General features: G+C 36.8%; 1 protein-coding gene across 1 annotated transcript; it reads right to left on the bottom strand.

Moving 5' to 3' along the window:
* Window positions 1-4,712: 4,712 nt before the first annotated feature.
* LOC134678749 (LETM1 domain-containing protein 1) lies at window positions 4,713-11,642 on the bottom strand. Its single transcript, XM_063537444.1, has 4 exons — window positions 11,415-11,642; window positions 9,584-9,940; window positions 8,252-8,540; window positions 4,713-7,299 (listed from the first exon to the last, which is right to left on the bottom strand). Exons 1-4 carry the CDS (start codon window positions 11,513-11,515, stop codon window positions 6,976-6,978), a joined length of 1,071 nt encoding a protein of 356 aa, XP_063393514.1. The 5' UTR covers window positions 11,516-11,642; the 3' UTR covers window positions 4,713-6,975.
* Window positions 11,643-14,214: the final 2,572 nt, after the last annotated feature.

The following is a 14,214-nucleotide window of genomic DNA, read 5'->3' as shown; positions in this document are numbered from 1 at the left end:
TATAAATTGAGAACTAGAGGGTCATGCCCTAGACGTGACCGCCCAGAAGTTATACTAGAATCGTTCGTGCAAACCATTAAGTCACTGTTTATTAAAAACCTTATGACTGGGTACATTACATTCCACGGTGGGTACATTTGTTAAACGTATAGTATCAAACTATGACGAATAATGATAAGTGAATTAAGTGATAACAATATTTGGTCCGTGCATAGAAGCACGTGCCCTTGAGATTAGTGCATGGGTAGTTTAAAATAAACTTAATCTGTGCATAGGAGCACTTACGATCAAGGTGATTCGAATCCTCAAGGTTCACAAGGCAGACATAAGGGTGTAAAATAAAGCATTCATAAACGCCCAGTTTGGTCAGTTTTGTATATTTTTATTTCCAACATGCTTGTGCAGCACATGACAATTTTCCTATACCATGCCAGTCAGGGATATAATAATTAAATAGGTAACCTTGGTTATGTCGTGTACCTACATAGGTAGGTACTCGTAAAAATGTTAACTGAAAGACTAGTGCTCTCGAGGCAAATATAATTTATATTAATTTCGAGTCTGTCATAGCAGGCATAGACTTCAAAGGTTTTTAGATATTCATAGGGCCGCTAAACGGAACCCTTTGTACACCTTGAGCAGGCTGTTTGTGCTCTTGTAATTTTATTTTCACACCATGAGTGATATTAAACATAGCTTATTTCAGAATTGAACCGTAAGCTATGTTGTGTCGTGAGCTTAAGTGAGCCTGATTTAATTAGAGTCCACAGATTATCTGGACCTTGGAGGATTGACCACACCTTATTCTAAATATCAATATTCTGCCTGGGCTTATGGTCGAATTTAGGTGACTAAATATCTTAGTATTATCCATGCCACCCACGTTATGAGGCTTAGCGTCTCCAGACCACAATTTTATATTAGGGTGCAAAGATTTTTTCATCTTTAAAATAAAAATGAGTCGAGATAGGCCTGGAATCTTAGGTTATTTTATACCTATTATATTATAATTTTAGAGATGTTAATTAGTCCAATTTTGGGTTTAGCCAATAGGGTGTCCGGGACCCTTAAAATAGATTGGTAAACTAAAATGAAACCTCGAATAACGAAGCCTATTTCGACAGATTTTTACCCAGAACATTATTTTGTTAGAACCCTTTTCACTTGTCCTTTGTCCAAAAGGATGTATTAACATATTCATCTTTGTTATATTTTTATGATTGTGGCCTACTCGCTCGCCTGTGTTATGACCATATCATTTAATTTCTGACATGCCTTGCGCAGGCTTATATAGGTTGTAATATCATCATCAATAACTTGATATCAGTTTGTGAATGAATCAAAGATTCTTTGGCACACCTTACGCAGGTGGAAACATGGCAGCCTTGCGCAGGCTTAAATAGGTACACAACATATTGGTTTCATCACAAATAACTTGACGTTAGTTTGTGCCTGAATAAAAGATTCTCTTAGGCACACCTTACGCAGGTGGAACCATAACAGACATAGCTTAAGAATATCATTCAAATGAAGTTTATGGGTAATATTCCCTTAGTTGCGAGTTCTTCGCTCGACAAGGGGAAAGGATTTACTTTAATAGGCACTTTTAGAAAGTGTCATTCACGGTGACGAGATTTGCCATAACTAAACTTTAACTCTCCAGTTAGCGAATATAATTTGAAATTATGAAGCAAACCATGCGTCTTCGTCAATGAATCAATCTAAACATTCCCATATCGTTAATGCCCTTTCAAGTCACAGGCTTCCGATTTTATTTAAAACATTTACAAGTGTAGGTACTATTTATGTAGGTAGGTAGGCTTAAAGATTGACCGTCTTGTATGTACCTATAGTTACATATAGAATGAATAATCAAGTTATTCAAATCCAAAATAATACAAGCACATATAGCAACTACATTCAAGAGTTCTTTTAAGCTGTTAGTACCTGTTATTTTTTTAAAGAGATACCTATCTACCTACATTTTAACCTTTTTTTTTTTTTTTTTAAATCAAAGATCTAGTTGGAGAGATATAAATTGGTAGATAAGGAGTGAAATACTTAAGGATTTCCATGTCATTCTTGCGCAGAGCCATGCTAATCTCTCTCGTTATCTAGTCAGACTTAAGTTTACGTACTGCCGAAGTACTCACTTTCCACAAAAATAAATGCAATGCTTGCGATGTAGGTTTGCTCGTTACCTTGTGTCCCTCAGAGCGGAAATAGAAGCCCCGCGAAGCGGAGCTTCGTCGACTCCTAAGCGGGTACACGTTATTTATCAGCAAGTATATTACCAAAAAAATTATTTTGGAATATTATATTTAATCCGGAACGGGATAAACCGACAAGTTGCTGATAGATACTTGGACAGATAAACCCTACACGTCTATAAGCTTCTACCTTAATACGTAGGTTCTACGTAACACGTATTAAACTATCCGATCCTTTCGTATTCGAAAACACAAATCACTTGAAAACTGAAGGGTATGCCTCCACACATCACCATTTAAGTGTTATACCTAATTTCTACCGTTATTATAGACACACAAAGATTTAAAGTAATAAGTAATAAGACTCAGAAGAGATACTTAATGTAGGTATAATATTAATTAAATTCTAATGGTGACAAGTGCACGCTTTACCAGCTCGATGTGTTTTCTAACATTATGTGTTTTAGTATTTTCATTAGCATAGCCACGGTGCGCGCAGGCAGCCTTTGAAAACTTACACATTACTATTCCGGATCGTTTTTATTTGCTAGATAGTTTAACGGACACTAAATTTAAATATTTATTTCGAACGGCAAAAGCCGTTAGAAACTGTTTTTCAATATAGTCAGCTAAACTGGGGTACAAATTCAAAAACTCACCAGCAGTTTAGCTTCACGACCTTCCAGATGGAAAAACAGCAAGCCAATGAGTTGGAAATTTGTTTTTGCGACAACCGCCAAAAAGCAAACTGCTGTGGTGGGAGTGTGGGAGAGAGAGGGACGTATATGCTAGAAAAGGACAATACGACCGACAACAGTGTTGCCACTCTCAATATTATTATTAGGTTCCGAATAGCGGTACAGTTGTTTAATGATTAATTATGTATAAAATTCGTGATAATTTAAATCAGAGTTGGGAGCAATGTTGCTGTAGAAAAATGTTTTTATTTTTATTACTCGCAACTTTTTCTCGGAGGCCAACGCACACATAGAAGCTTCAGGCGCACACATGCGCAATTATTTGGGGACATAACTTTCTTAGGAAGTGAACAGGCCTTGACATGTACATTGCCGAAGCACTTATGAATTTTTTTTGTTATTGTTATTTTATTTTAATTATACCCATTTTAATTTAATTTGTTTGACATGCCTAGAATTAGTTTGTTATTTTAGAATAAGAATTGCAGTGCCCTTACAGGGTCCATGACACTGTACTCGTACTAGTAATTATTGTATTAACACCTTTAAGTAACAACATGGAAATGCAATACACAATAAACAAAAAGCAAGTGCTACCATCTACCGTTCTCGTCGGTACGTTTCCTTGTGCATAGTAGGTTCTGCCAATTATGTGTATATAATTCCGACGAAACAAGAATACGACAAATCAGGAATCCGACGAAACAGGAATACGACGAACCAGGAACAAATCCATCTTGTGGGCTACATTGGAAGCATAAACGTTACATTTACGCCCTGCGCCAATAATCTGACGGCTCCTATGCTCCCCTCCCCCTATAGAACATGCACGCCCCCTATTAGGTACTTACTTGCATTAAAATGAAAATAGAGCATGCAGCATGAAGTAGAAAGAGGTCTAAAGTTCGCAGAAGCATATTAAGGTCGTCAATCAAAATTATTATTCGCTCGCATTTTATAGACAATAAACATAAATAACGGTAAGTACCTACAACTCTATACAAATGTTATTATGGAGCTTAAACGACAGGCAGGTTGTCTCGCAGATAGCAGCATGTGCATTTACTTGTAGCACAGAATAATTAATAGTACTACCGTACAGAAAGGAAACTTCCTACAAAAACGAAGTTTGACAGCGGTTCAGGGTCGAATCATGTTCAGGGTCTATCCCTTTCGGCTATTTTGGGTTGTCAAAAATCAAGTGATTATCTTATCTGTAGTCGTGCACGCAAAAGGAAGTCAAGTGGTACCAACCCTTACAATTGCTCGGAGCAATGCTGAGCCGAGCGGAGCCGAGTTTGACCGAAGTCAGGAGTTTCGCACCCCTGCTTGCAGTCAGTTTAAACTCACTTTGCACCTACTTAAAATAGAACGAAGTGCCCTCACTCTCGAGTAGATGGCGTTAATATTTAACAAGTTAGCACATATCAGTGAAAAATAAGGATCAAAGTCAAATGGCGTTCTAACAGTTTTAATTTTCTGTCGAAAGATGGCATTAAATGTACTGGCCGCGTAGCCACGATGCCGATCGCTTACGCTCCGTAGCGATCGAAACGCAACTGTCACTGTCGCACTTATATGGAAGAGTGATAGAGAGACATAATGCTTTTCGTTGTCGAAGCGATAGCGATTGTAACCTTGGCTAGGCCGGCTGTAGTTAACACATAATTTACCATGACAGTACAGTAACTCTCTATTTCAAATCCTCTTTTATTATATCCACACTTTTCATATTATATCCACACTTTTTACCCCCAATATAGAACAATTGAAGTAAATTTTACTTATGCAATAAACAACACAGTGAATTTAACATATTTATTTCAATAACAGCAACTCTTTAGAGTGGTTAGTGGTTTCGAACCAACAAATAAATTAGTTATTGCAAATCACAATATAGGGTTCTTTTTGGACCATTAGCCATATTGCGCGAGGTGATTAGGTAGGTCATACTGAACAACTTTTACTATGGGACCAACCCCGATATCCCAAAAAAAATTGGCCTTCCCATAGAAAACGTCGACATCCACTCGACCAAAATGTATGACGGCCAAAAAATTTTTTGTGATTTCGGAGTTGGTCCCGTAGAAAAAGTTGTTCAGTATGGCCTACCGTTTACGATCTAGCTGTAATCTCACGCTTACTATTCCGCCTAATAAGACGCGAACATATGCAAATTCTTTTACGGTGCGCGCTGTGAAGTTTTGGAACGAGTTGCCCCTGTCGCTCAAGCGGTCCCAGTCTGTGGCGTCACTCAAGGCTAATCTGAAGAAGCTTTGGCTTTCCAATCAGCGTGATCTGGTTAAGTACTAACCTTTATTTCTACTTTAAACTTGTATATATATATATATATATATATATATTGTGTTGTATTGTATGTATGCTAGTATGTATTTTATTCGATAATATTATTTATGTATTTTATGAGTTGACAATACATTAGTTTACTTTGTCTAAATATTACTGTACATCCCGTAAGTTTGTCTATCTGACCTGACTGGAGTTTTCCTCTTATCTAATCGAAGGTTAGCTGGAAGAGATCCCTTATAGGGATAAGTTCGCCTTTGTACTTCCATTACTGTAATTATTGTTGTAAACCTGTGCTGTGTACAATAAAGTGATTACTACTACAATAAAGTGATTACTACTACCTACCTAATCACCTCGCACAATATGGCTAATGGTCCAAATATTACCCTGTATAAAATACCATGGTCTAATAAAACATGGTCTTCTCTTCCCAGAGTGACACAAGCCTACGTCACAATAACATGGCCACTGTACACGGTGTAACATGAGGAAACCGAATAACTTTAACCACGCATTTCTGAGGTCAAAGGAAGGAAAAAATGTAATATGAGTTTAGGTCAATTCCGCCAAAAAAAAATGATTTTGTTTTGTTTTTTACATTTCTTGAATGTATTTGTACATAAAAAATAAATGTTATTGGTCAACTTGTCACTTAAAATTGATTTTTTTGTAAAGTGTTACTTGTCACTTTTTGACATCTATAAATAAGGATATTTAGACTACGTCCCATAGCAGCAACATCACCCTCAAAAAGGCCTTTTACACTATGTAAAAATAAAAACTTGATTTTTAAAAAAATAATATTATCTCTGAAACTAGTCGAATTTCAAAAAAGTTTATAGGACATTTTTGTCTCTAAATATGATCAGGAATACGCTGTTAAAATTATTTGGTTTCGTCATGTTACACCGTGTATATAGCGCTATCGCATATTATCATATAGCGCTGTCGCATGATGACGTAGGCTTGTGTCAGTCACGTGACCACGAAAAGACGGGAAGAGAGTACCAGGCGGAGTATATTATTATACCATGTATAAATACTATATATAACTAAACTTAAGTGGCCCACTGATTAACAGTCCGCCGGACGGTATCGGCCTGTCAGTTAGAACAAAATTTTGACAGTTCCAAACAACTGGCAGGCCGATACCGTCCGGCGGACTGTTAATCAGTGGGCGCTTTTACAGAGCAACCCTTTATCGATATACGGATATTATAGGCTCATGCCTAGTTTAATAAAAAATGTAATTGTTTACAAATATACATTCAAACATAAAACTGGGCAATTTAAACTAACATTTGTGTGAAAACTAATGAAAATCAACTTTATAATACTATTATATTCTCATTAAATAAACTTCAGAAAACGTCACTTTAGTCTCATAAATTCTGAATAATCTAAATAAGTATTGCATAATATAGCAAGTGTTGACATTGGGGCATGTTTACATCTTGCAGAATGTAACTCGTGTAGCAAATTTATGATCACAATAAACACCATTAAGCCATGTGTAAACATGCCCCAATGTGATCACTAGTTATGTATGCTACACTTTCGAGCATCGGCGTCTGGTCAGCGCTATGGAAAATGACGTCGCTGCGCAGTTGCGTCGACGTTGCTTCGAGCAGCGGGCATATAGTTGTAGACGCCGACTCTTGAAAGACGCTAAATGTGGGGCGGCCCTGTATTGAGTTAGCCGTGGCTCGCGAGATTAAAGAATACTGGCAGGTAGCCCGGCTACGAAGCTAAGACCACTAGTATATCAACATCCAATTCTGTGGATGGTTATAGGCTAAAAATATAGGACTGTGCAGCAGCAGCGAATAAGTACTTTTATCGACATGTTGCGATATCGACAGCCACTTCTCTAGCCACTTCCTCATGTCTTTGTTGGTCAAATGGCTGCTGTTAAGGCCCCGCAAGTGGCAGGCGTATCTTAAGGACTCGGTTGATAGCTCGTTGACGCCTCCTTCGCGGAGGATCGCTCGGTCTAACTGGAGCAGCATGAATGCTTTGTGCTTGAGTTTGGAGACCCGGAATATACCGCGTCTTATGCCGTACATTCTTAGAAGGTGGCCCTGGAACGTAAAGTGTAAATACTTCAAAATGAGGTCTTATTGTCTAAAAAGGTAACATGAATTCTAGTAATGTCGTATATTTGAAAATATTGGGTGATTCCGAAAATATCCCATAATTCCATCATTTTAGAGTCGATATTCGGATTAAGTCAATAATCTGAAGCATTTGAAATTACCTCAATACACATTATATAAATAGGCCGAAACGCTGCTTTAGTTTAAATTCTGTCAAAGGCGTAATTGGGGCCTAAAATGTGATTCTATGGAACTTGCTAATTATGTAAACAAGTCACTAGTAAATTCATCATTCAGAGACAATTTCAAAATTGCGGTTTCTTTACATAGTCACAGAATAAATAATAGTACTAGGTACAGAAGACTCACTCTCTAACAAAACGCGTCTGTTACGATCAGCACAGATATGGCCGCTAGGTGGCGACAGCACCACGCGCGTTCGCACCAAAATTGGGGTCGAACGAATGTACTTGTAGCAAAGCGACGAAATCGCGGAGTGACCCACGCCTGACATAGTTAGCAAGTTGCATAGAAAGACACTTTATGTACTACGTGTAGGACGCCAGTCGTCAGGGAGGTTAAGTGAAAAAAGTGCATATTTTATGAAGGTACCTACTACCTTAAGTGAAAAAAGGTGCATCTTAAAATTCACTGACAAGGTAGCTTTTATAGCGCTACAGATGTAGTGCATAATTGAGTTCCATCATTTCAGCCAGTTTCGATACAAAAAGTACTGAGATTGACTGAAGTAGCATGATAAAATACGAACGTTTCCGAGAAAATACGATGGAGAACAGTTATGCACAATCTGTACACGTTAATTGCGAGTTACTGCGCATTTTTAAGTTTTATAAAAAAAGCTCGGCTCAGGTGATAAAAATGTCCTATAATACAGGTCCTGACGATAACAAGGCACGAACAAGTGTAATGTACTTACTGTGTGTGTATAGGTCAAATGATTCAGACTATAAGGCTCCTTTGCAAACAGTTGCTTACAAGCCAGTATCTCCAGCACCGACGGATGGACTCCGGACCCTAACAGCCCAATAACTCTCGCCCATTTATCCTTCAAATCGCTGTCAGCGATAGAGTCCAATTTTGCCTGCAGTGCTCTGAATACAGGCTTGTTGTTTCGGAGTCGTTCGGTCAGCTCTAGTGTTGTGAATTCTGAGCGCTGCTGTATCGACCAGAAGTGTGAGCAGAGAAGTGTCCGTGGTTTGAGGAAGCTGGAAAATCAATAATACTTAATTAATTTCAACTCGGGCTGATTATTATATTTTATTGTCGTTTTTTATTTTGTCAGATGTCGATAACATTCTGTACCAATATAAGCGCAATTTCACCGTATGTCCTTTAGTTTAGGATACGTTTCTGTAACTCAGAGGAAAATTTTTAAATCTTAATCTTAAGTTACAGAAACCTATGAAACTTCCGTAATTCAACTGAAAATTACATACATTTTTTGCCCTTAAATTGGGATTTCGAGTTTATTCTCTTAAAACTACAAATTTTATCAATACTTGACGAAAATAATTCATCAACAATAATAAAAATCTGTGCTTTTATTTTCTGTATGCAACAAATGTTATCACCGCAGAGGTGACAAATAATAAATAGACAGAAGCAAGGCCACACACGACAAGTTTGTGACTTCGTGTTAAGTAAATTGCGCAAGCAATAAATTCAATAATTTTTCAACATACAATATAGCCACCGAGTTGTGCATGTAGATGTAGGGTCATTGCGTCAGTTTACCGTCCAGTGCCTGCTGCCGTCGCCTTGGCGTAGTTGTTACAGAATTGCGTATAATTTGAATATATGCCTACATATTTAAGAAATGCGTATAATTTGGATTCTATTGTACTGCTGTAGTACAATAGATAATAATGCATTTGACAATCTTTGCCCAATATGAAAATCTTTAGAAATAAGTTTTTGGCAAAAATTTCATTTTCATCATTTTTGCTACAAGCTTTTATCACTGACTGTACTTTTCTTTCCACAGGCAATTAATACTCATCAGACAATTCTAAAAACACCAAACACAATTAGGTTTCGTTGTTTTATCACAGAGTTCCTATGGGCACCTCTGGTCTCCATCATCAGATCAGCTCAATGACACCATAATATTGCATTGTCACCCCGACATACGTATGTATGCAAAATTTCAGCTCAATCGGAAACCGGGAAGTGGATCAAATTTAACTTGCAAGATTTGATTACAGACACCGGTCAGGTGAAACTAAATAAAAGCTTGTAAAACACTTACGCTAAAGGAAATATAACATAGTTCCCAAAGGGTATGGCGGACAATATCAACACTGGTGCTATCCGCAGCATGTCCGAAGGCATTTTTTGGTAGAGCTCAATATCCTTCCGACTCATATTGCTGAAGCCCTGCTCTCTGGCCACTTTTATTCGTAAACCAATATATGTCTTCAAATCTTTCAGGAAATCCTTAATGCCAACGCTGAATACCCTGTACATTTGCATGGCTCTCGGGAACCTGTTTTCCAGCACTTTAGTGTAACCTTTGACATATTGGATGTATCGTTGGACAATGTATGTTCGGAGTTTCTCATTTTTAAATTGGTTGGCATGTTTTGGATTTTCTAGAGTGATAAATCTGGAATTAGAATTCAAGCAAAGGTGTTAGTTATAGGGTTGGACCAAGTTAAATCTGCTTCGCAAATTTCTTTGAAAATATGACATTCATAATGAGACCTCACTTTGTTCTGTTTGAATTGGTAAAAAGTTAGTTTAGACAGACTCAAGATAGTATTTATAGTAAAAAATATACATTTCTCGTACTTTAAGTAATTTATTATTTAAAAAAGTCATTGATGTTGAAGGCTTATTACAGAGTCGAGGACTACTTGACAGACAAACATGCATGGTCCAAACCAGAAACTGTAATAACGACAAGTAGCAATTAAAAATATTGTATTATGTGTAGAGTTAAAGGTGACTCAGCTCAGGTAAGAAAGCACATCAAATTGTATGAAAGCATCTCATAACAATCAGTCAGATTCATATAATATGTATTCTCATTTCTTTTATTGATTTTAATTTCTTTTCCTTTTGTAAGATTTGATATGTTTTCTGAAAGAGCTACGTATTTGTGATTTCATGTACATATATGTTTATTTTTTATATCAAATTCTATAAAGTTATGTACTCACTGAGTATAATTGCATGAATTCTATAGTAATTTAAATTGTATTTTTCTTAATTACTCGTGCATGCTAATTATAAGATGTAATAATGTTTTGAAAATTATTCTCTTGTATAAGTATTGTCATCAGATTAGTTGAGAAACCCAATAAATTATTAAAAAATAGATGGATACTACTGTCTATTAACCATTCTTATATATATATATATATATATATATATACAACCCATACATTTGATTTCAATACTATTCCGGATTAGCTTAACACTTTGACTACCGAGAACCCGCCTGGTAGGCACTCGTAATGTTTGCTCAGATGCCGGACAACCCGCCCAGTGGGTTGTTTTGTACGCAGATATAGACGACCGGTTTCTGGGGTAGTGCGCCGTTTTTTGCCCGGTTGCGAAAGTGTTAAATAATAATGAATGATAGAGGCCTCAAACTCAACCCACTGGCTTAGGCTACAACCAAAATCAGTTTCTCTAGTTTTATCCCCTACCATATTTAAAGCCCGTGGAGCGCCCCAGAATTACCATAGTATGGAACTTCTATACTAGTTACCAGCACACGTGTGACAGTAGGGCGCTCCACGGGGTAGAGGTGATTGCACAATAATGTTTACATTTTCATCAATCATGAGATCATCACCAACTGTCTTATGTAAAGAAAAATATACTTGCTTAGTTTCTAAGCGGTTAACGTGGAAGTGGTACTCTACTAAACTTCACACTACATAATGACCTCGCATTCGCCTACTACAATAATATTAATAGCTGTTGTTCAATTTCAAATGCGATTTTAAACATAATGGCATTGAGTCCTGACAAAAACAAGTCTATTTTAGGGATATACGTAACTTGTTTATAAAAAACAATGAGGACTTGGCTTGGAAGTTGTTTGCGATGTTAATATGACAGTAACTAACCTGCAACTGAGGGACTGATGGGTTCTACTCAACAAAAGTGAGCTGGACCGGTGGCATTGAGCAACCAGCGTAGAAACCGTCACAACCCTATATAAAGGCATCTATAAAACAACAATTTTCAAAGGAACGACTAAAAAATAATGACGAACTGTGTTTTCCAAGAAAATTTTTATTTTTTATTTTTTTTGTGTTCAATCTTTTCAACTAAAGATTGAAGACTGGTGGTATGTCATAACAATAAAATGTAAAAATTGAAATTTGACAGTTCAGTCCAAACCAGAGACTAAAATTTGTTTTGGATGATTGTTTTTTTAGCCAACATTTAGCCCCTATTCACACGAGAGCTTTATCAACGCGCGTTAAAAAAGCGTTTGAATGACACAAATGGATAACCGTGATAAATGTATTCACACGAAGGCGGTTTTAAGCGCGGCGCTTTATATCCAGCACTGTTCGATTTTCGGCGTAGAACGTTGGCATTAAATTGAATAGAGCATACGAAACTCCGTGTATCTGTACCCACGAGCGTTAAAAAGCGCCGGCGCTGCTGTTAGTTGGCTGTCAAGTGTCAATCTTTGGTGTCAAGTGTTAATCGTCATGGCTGTGCTAAGAAGCGTTTGAATGAATATAGTATATCGTACCATTCGTAATAAATAACTATGTGGGAGATCGATCCCGAATTGTTAATATTAGAGAAGTCTAGTCTCGACCATTATTTTATGTTACTCGTATATCTTTACGGGAATACGAAAATAAACTACTTAAAAATGAACCATGTTTTTATCACTATACGTTCAAAAGGCAGGGCTTACGAACCAAATCAAGTGATTTTTAAGCGTTCATATGAACTAAATATTAGAAACGGTAAAAAAAGTGCCAACGACGTCGGGTTTTAACGCAACGCTTTTTAAGCTCTCGTGGTAATGGGGCCTTATGCCTCTCCAACCATAGATTTATAAGTCCAACCAATTGTTTGAGATCATGAAGTTATGTAACATAGATGGTAGGATTTTGGTAGGATTCTTTAAAGATGTGGCCTGCTGTCTGCTAAAGTCACAAATAAAATCAAAAGCGGTTTACATTCTCGCGCGAGCCACGAGCCGAGCCGCGAGCCGCGAATCTAAACCGGCCATCAAAGTGCGGCCCGCATCATCTTTGTTAGAGTCTGTGCGGAAAGAGAAGAGTCGTGGCAGAAACGGGAACTAACATTTTAAATTTTATATGGCAATCAAACCTTTGACACCTTGTCATGTAAAAAGTAAACAAACTTCTGTCATTGTATATTTATTAACAAAAACCGCAAGTTTTATGTATAATATATTTTCAAAACACGATAAAACCGTACATAAAACCACAAGGAAAATTATATTTAACATTGTTCGGTTTTGTCAGCGGGAAGAAAACGGCTAAAAGCCGACTATCGACTTACAAAAAGTCGCGGAACGTGTTTCCGCTATTCGCGGGTATTGATGTTGTATTTAATATTAAATAATTACCTATTTAATAAGGCCCCTAAGTAACTTGTCTCCGGTACATAATCGGTAAGTATATTCATTCAAAATATATTAATTTTCATAAATATGCAGGTCATTCATGGTCTTTAAAATAACTGACAAATAGTCTTGATACTTGCCATTTTATGCATATTTATATGTAATTTTTTTTTTCAGGATTGTGTAAAAGTACCTACGGCATCTCGAATAAAAGACCGCTAAGTAGGTGATATGCAAGAATTCGTAATCTACGTGCCGGATTCAAGCACATCCAGTTCAGATGAAGATAGTTCTATGAGTGTCCCTGGTTGTTCTGAAGCTAGCTCAAACATAAGTGACATTGAATATTTTAATTCAGACTTCGATTACAAAGAATAAAACTTTTTCTAATAAAATATTTCTTTATTTGTAGGTTCTGTTAGTTACGAAATTATATTTCATATTTAGCAGTGTTGTGACATAGGGGAGGGGGGAGTCACAAACATTGTGACGTCACTTTAACTTCATCAATATTCATCAGTAACCGAAAATTAATATATATTTTTTTAATCGCTGTACATTTAAATAATGATGTAGGTAGGAATGTAATTTTCGTTCCTAATTGGTTTTGCGTTATAAAATTACTAATATTTCTTTTACAAAAAATATTTTTTTATAAAAAAAATACAGCCGAGTTAGTATTGCCGATTTCGTTGAAAACAAAATTGCCTAAATGTGACGTCACACAAGGTGGGGAGGGATTTGCAAAATGTGACCAAGTGTGACAAGGAGGGGGGGAGGGGTCAAAAAACCTAAAAATTCGTGAGACGTAATTAATGGATGATTCCTTATGCACTATTTTTATTCATATCCATATTTATTATTAATAATGTACACATACATTACAAGTCAAGTTTACAATGGGTGAAATATATCCCAGATAAAATTACAGTTCTATTGCCCAATTTCTACCCGATTTACCCGGTTTTAATAACTGTTGGACTGCACAGATTAGGCAGTACATAAATGAGACTCTATCTTGTTTGGTACTAAAATTACAGTTGTATTGGGCAGATTCTTAACTAGTTTTAGCACTTTTAGCAGTTTTGTCAATCGCACTGTCACTTTTTAGTATCTGAGACATAAAAACAAGTGTGTTTTAAAAAGAAAACTAGTGCCTGCGCTAAATCAGGGGATTGAGTTGATGAGCCGACACCACCACCAGGCTCCGTTTAGTAAGCCGTGGTAAAAAACCGGAACAAAAGGGATTCAAGTATCATGACCTTTAGTGTCGTACTATAATCACGTGACCAGTGTTGTCAGCATAG

This window comes from Cydia fagiglandana, chromosome Z, assembly GCF_963556715.1.
Source record: "Cydia fagiglandana chromosome Z, ilCydFagi1.1, whole genome shotgun sequence".
Lineage (NCBI taxonomy): Eukaryota > Metazoa > Arthropoda > Insecta > Lepidoptera > Tortricidae > Cydia > Cydia fagiglandana.
Note: the sequence above shows the minus strand (reverse complement) of the source record. Positions and strands in the feature narration are given on the sequence as shown.

What these genes read in the sequence shown, in the direction of transcription:
- LOC134678749 (XM_063537444.1), bottom strand. Translation starts at nt 11,515, where the DNA reads ATGCCTTTATATAGGGTTGTGACGGTTTCTACGCTGGTTGCTCAATGC. An exon ending in TATGTTATATTTCCTTTAGC is followed by an intron (nt 8,541 to 9,583) that starts GTAAGTGTTTTA and finishes TTGATTTTCCAG; the next exon opens with CTTCCTCAAACCACGGACAC. An exon ending in ATTTGACCTATACACACACA is followed by an intron (nt 7,300 to 8,251) that starts GTAAGTACATTA and finishes TTTACGTTCCAG; the next exon opens with GGCCACCTTCTAAGAATGTA.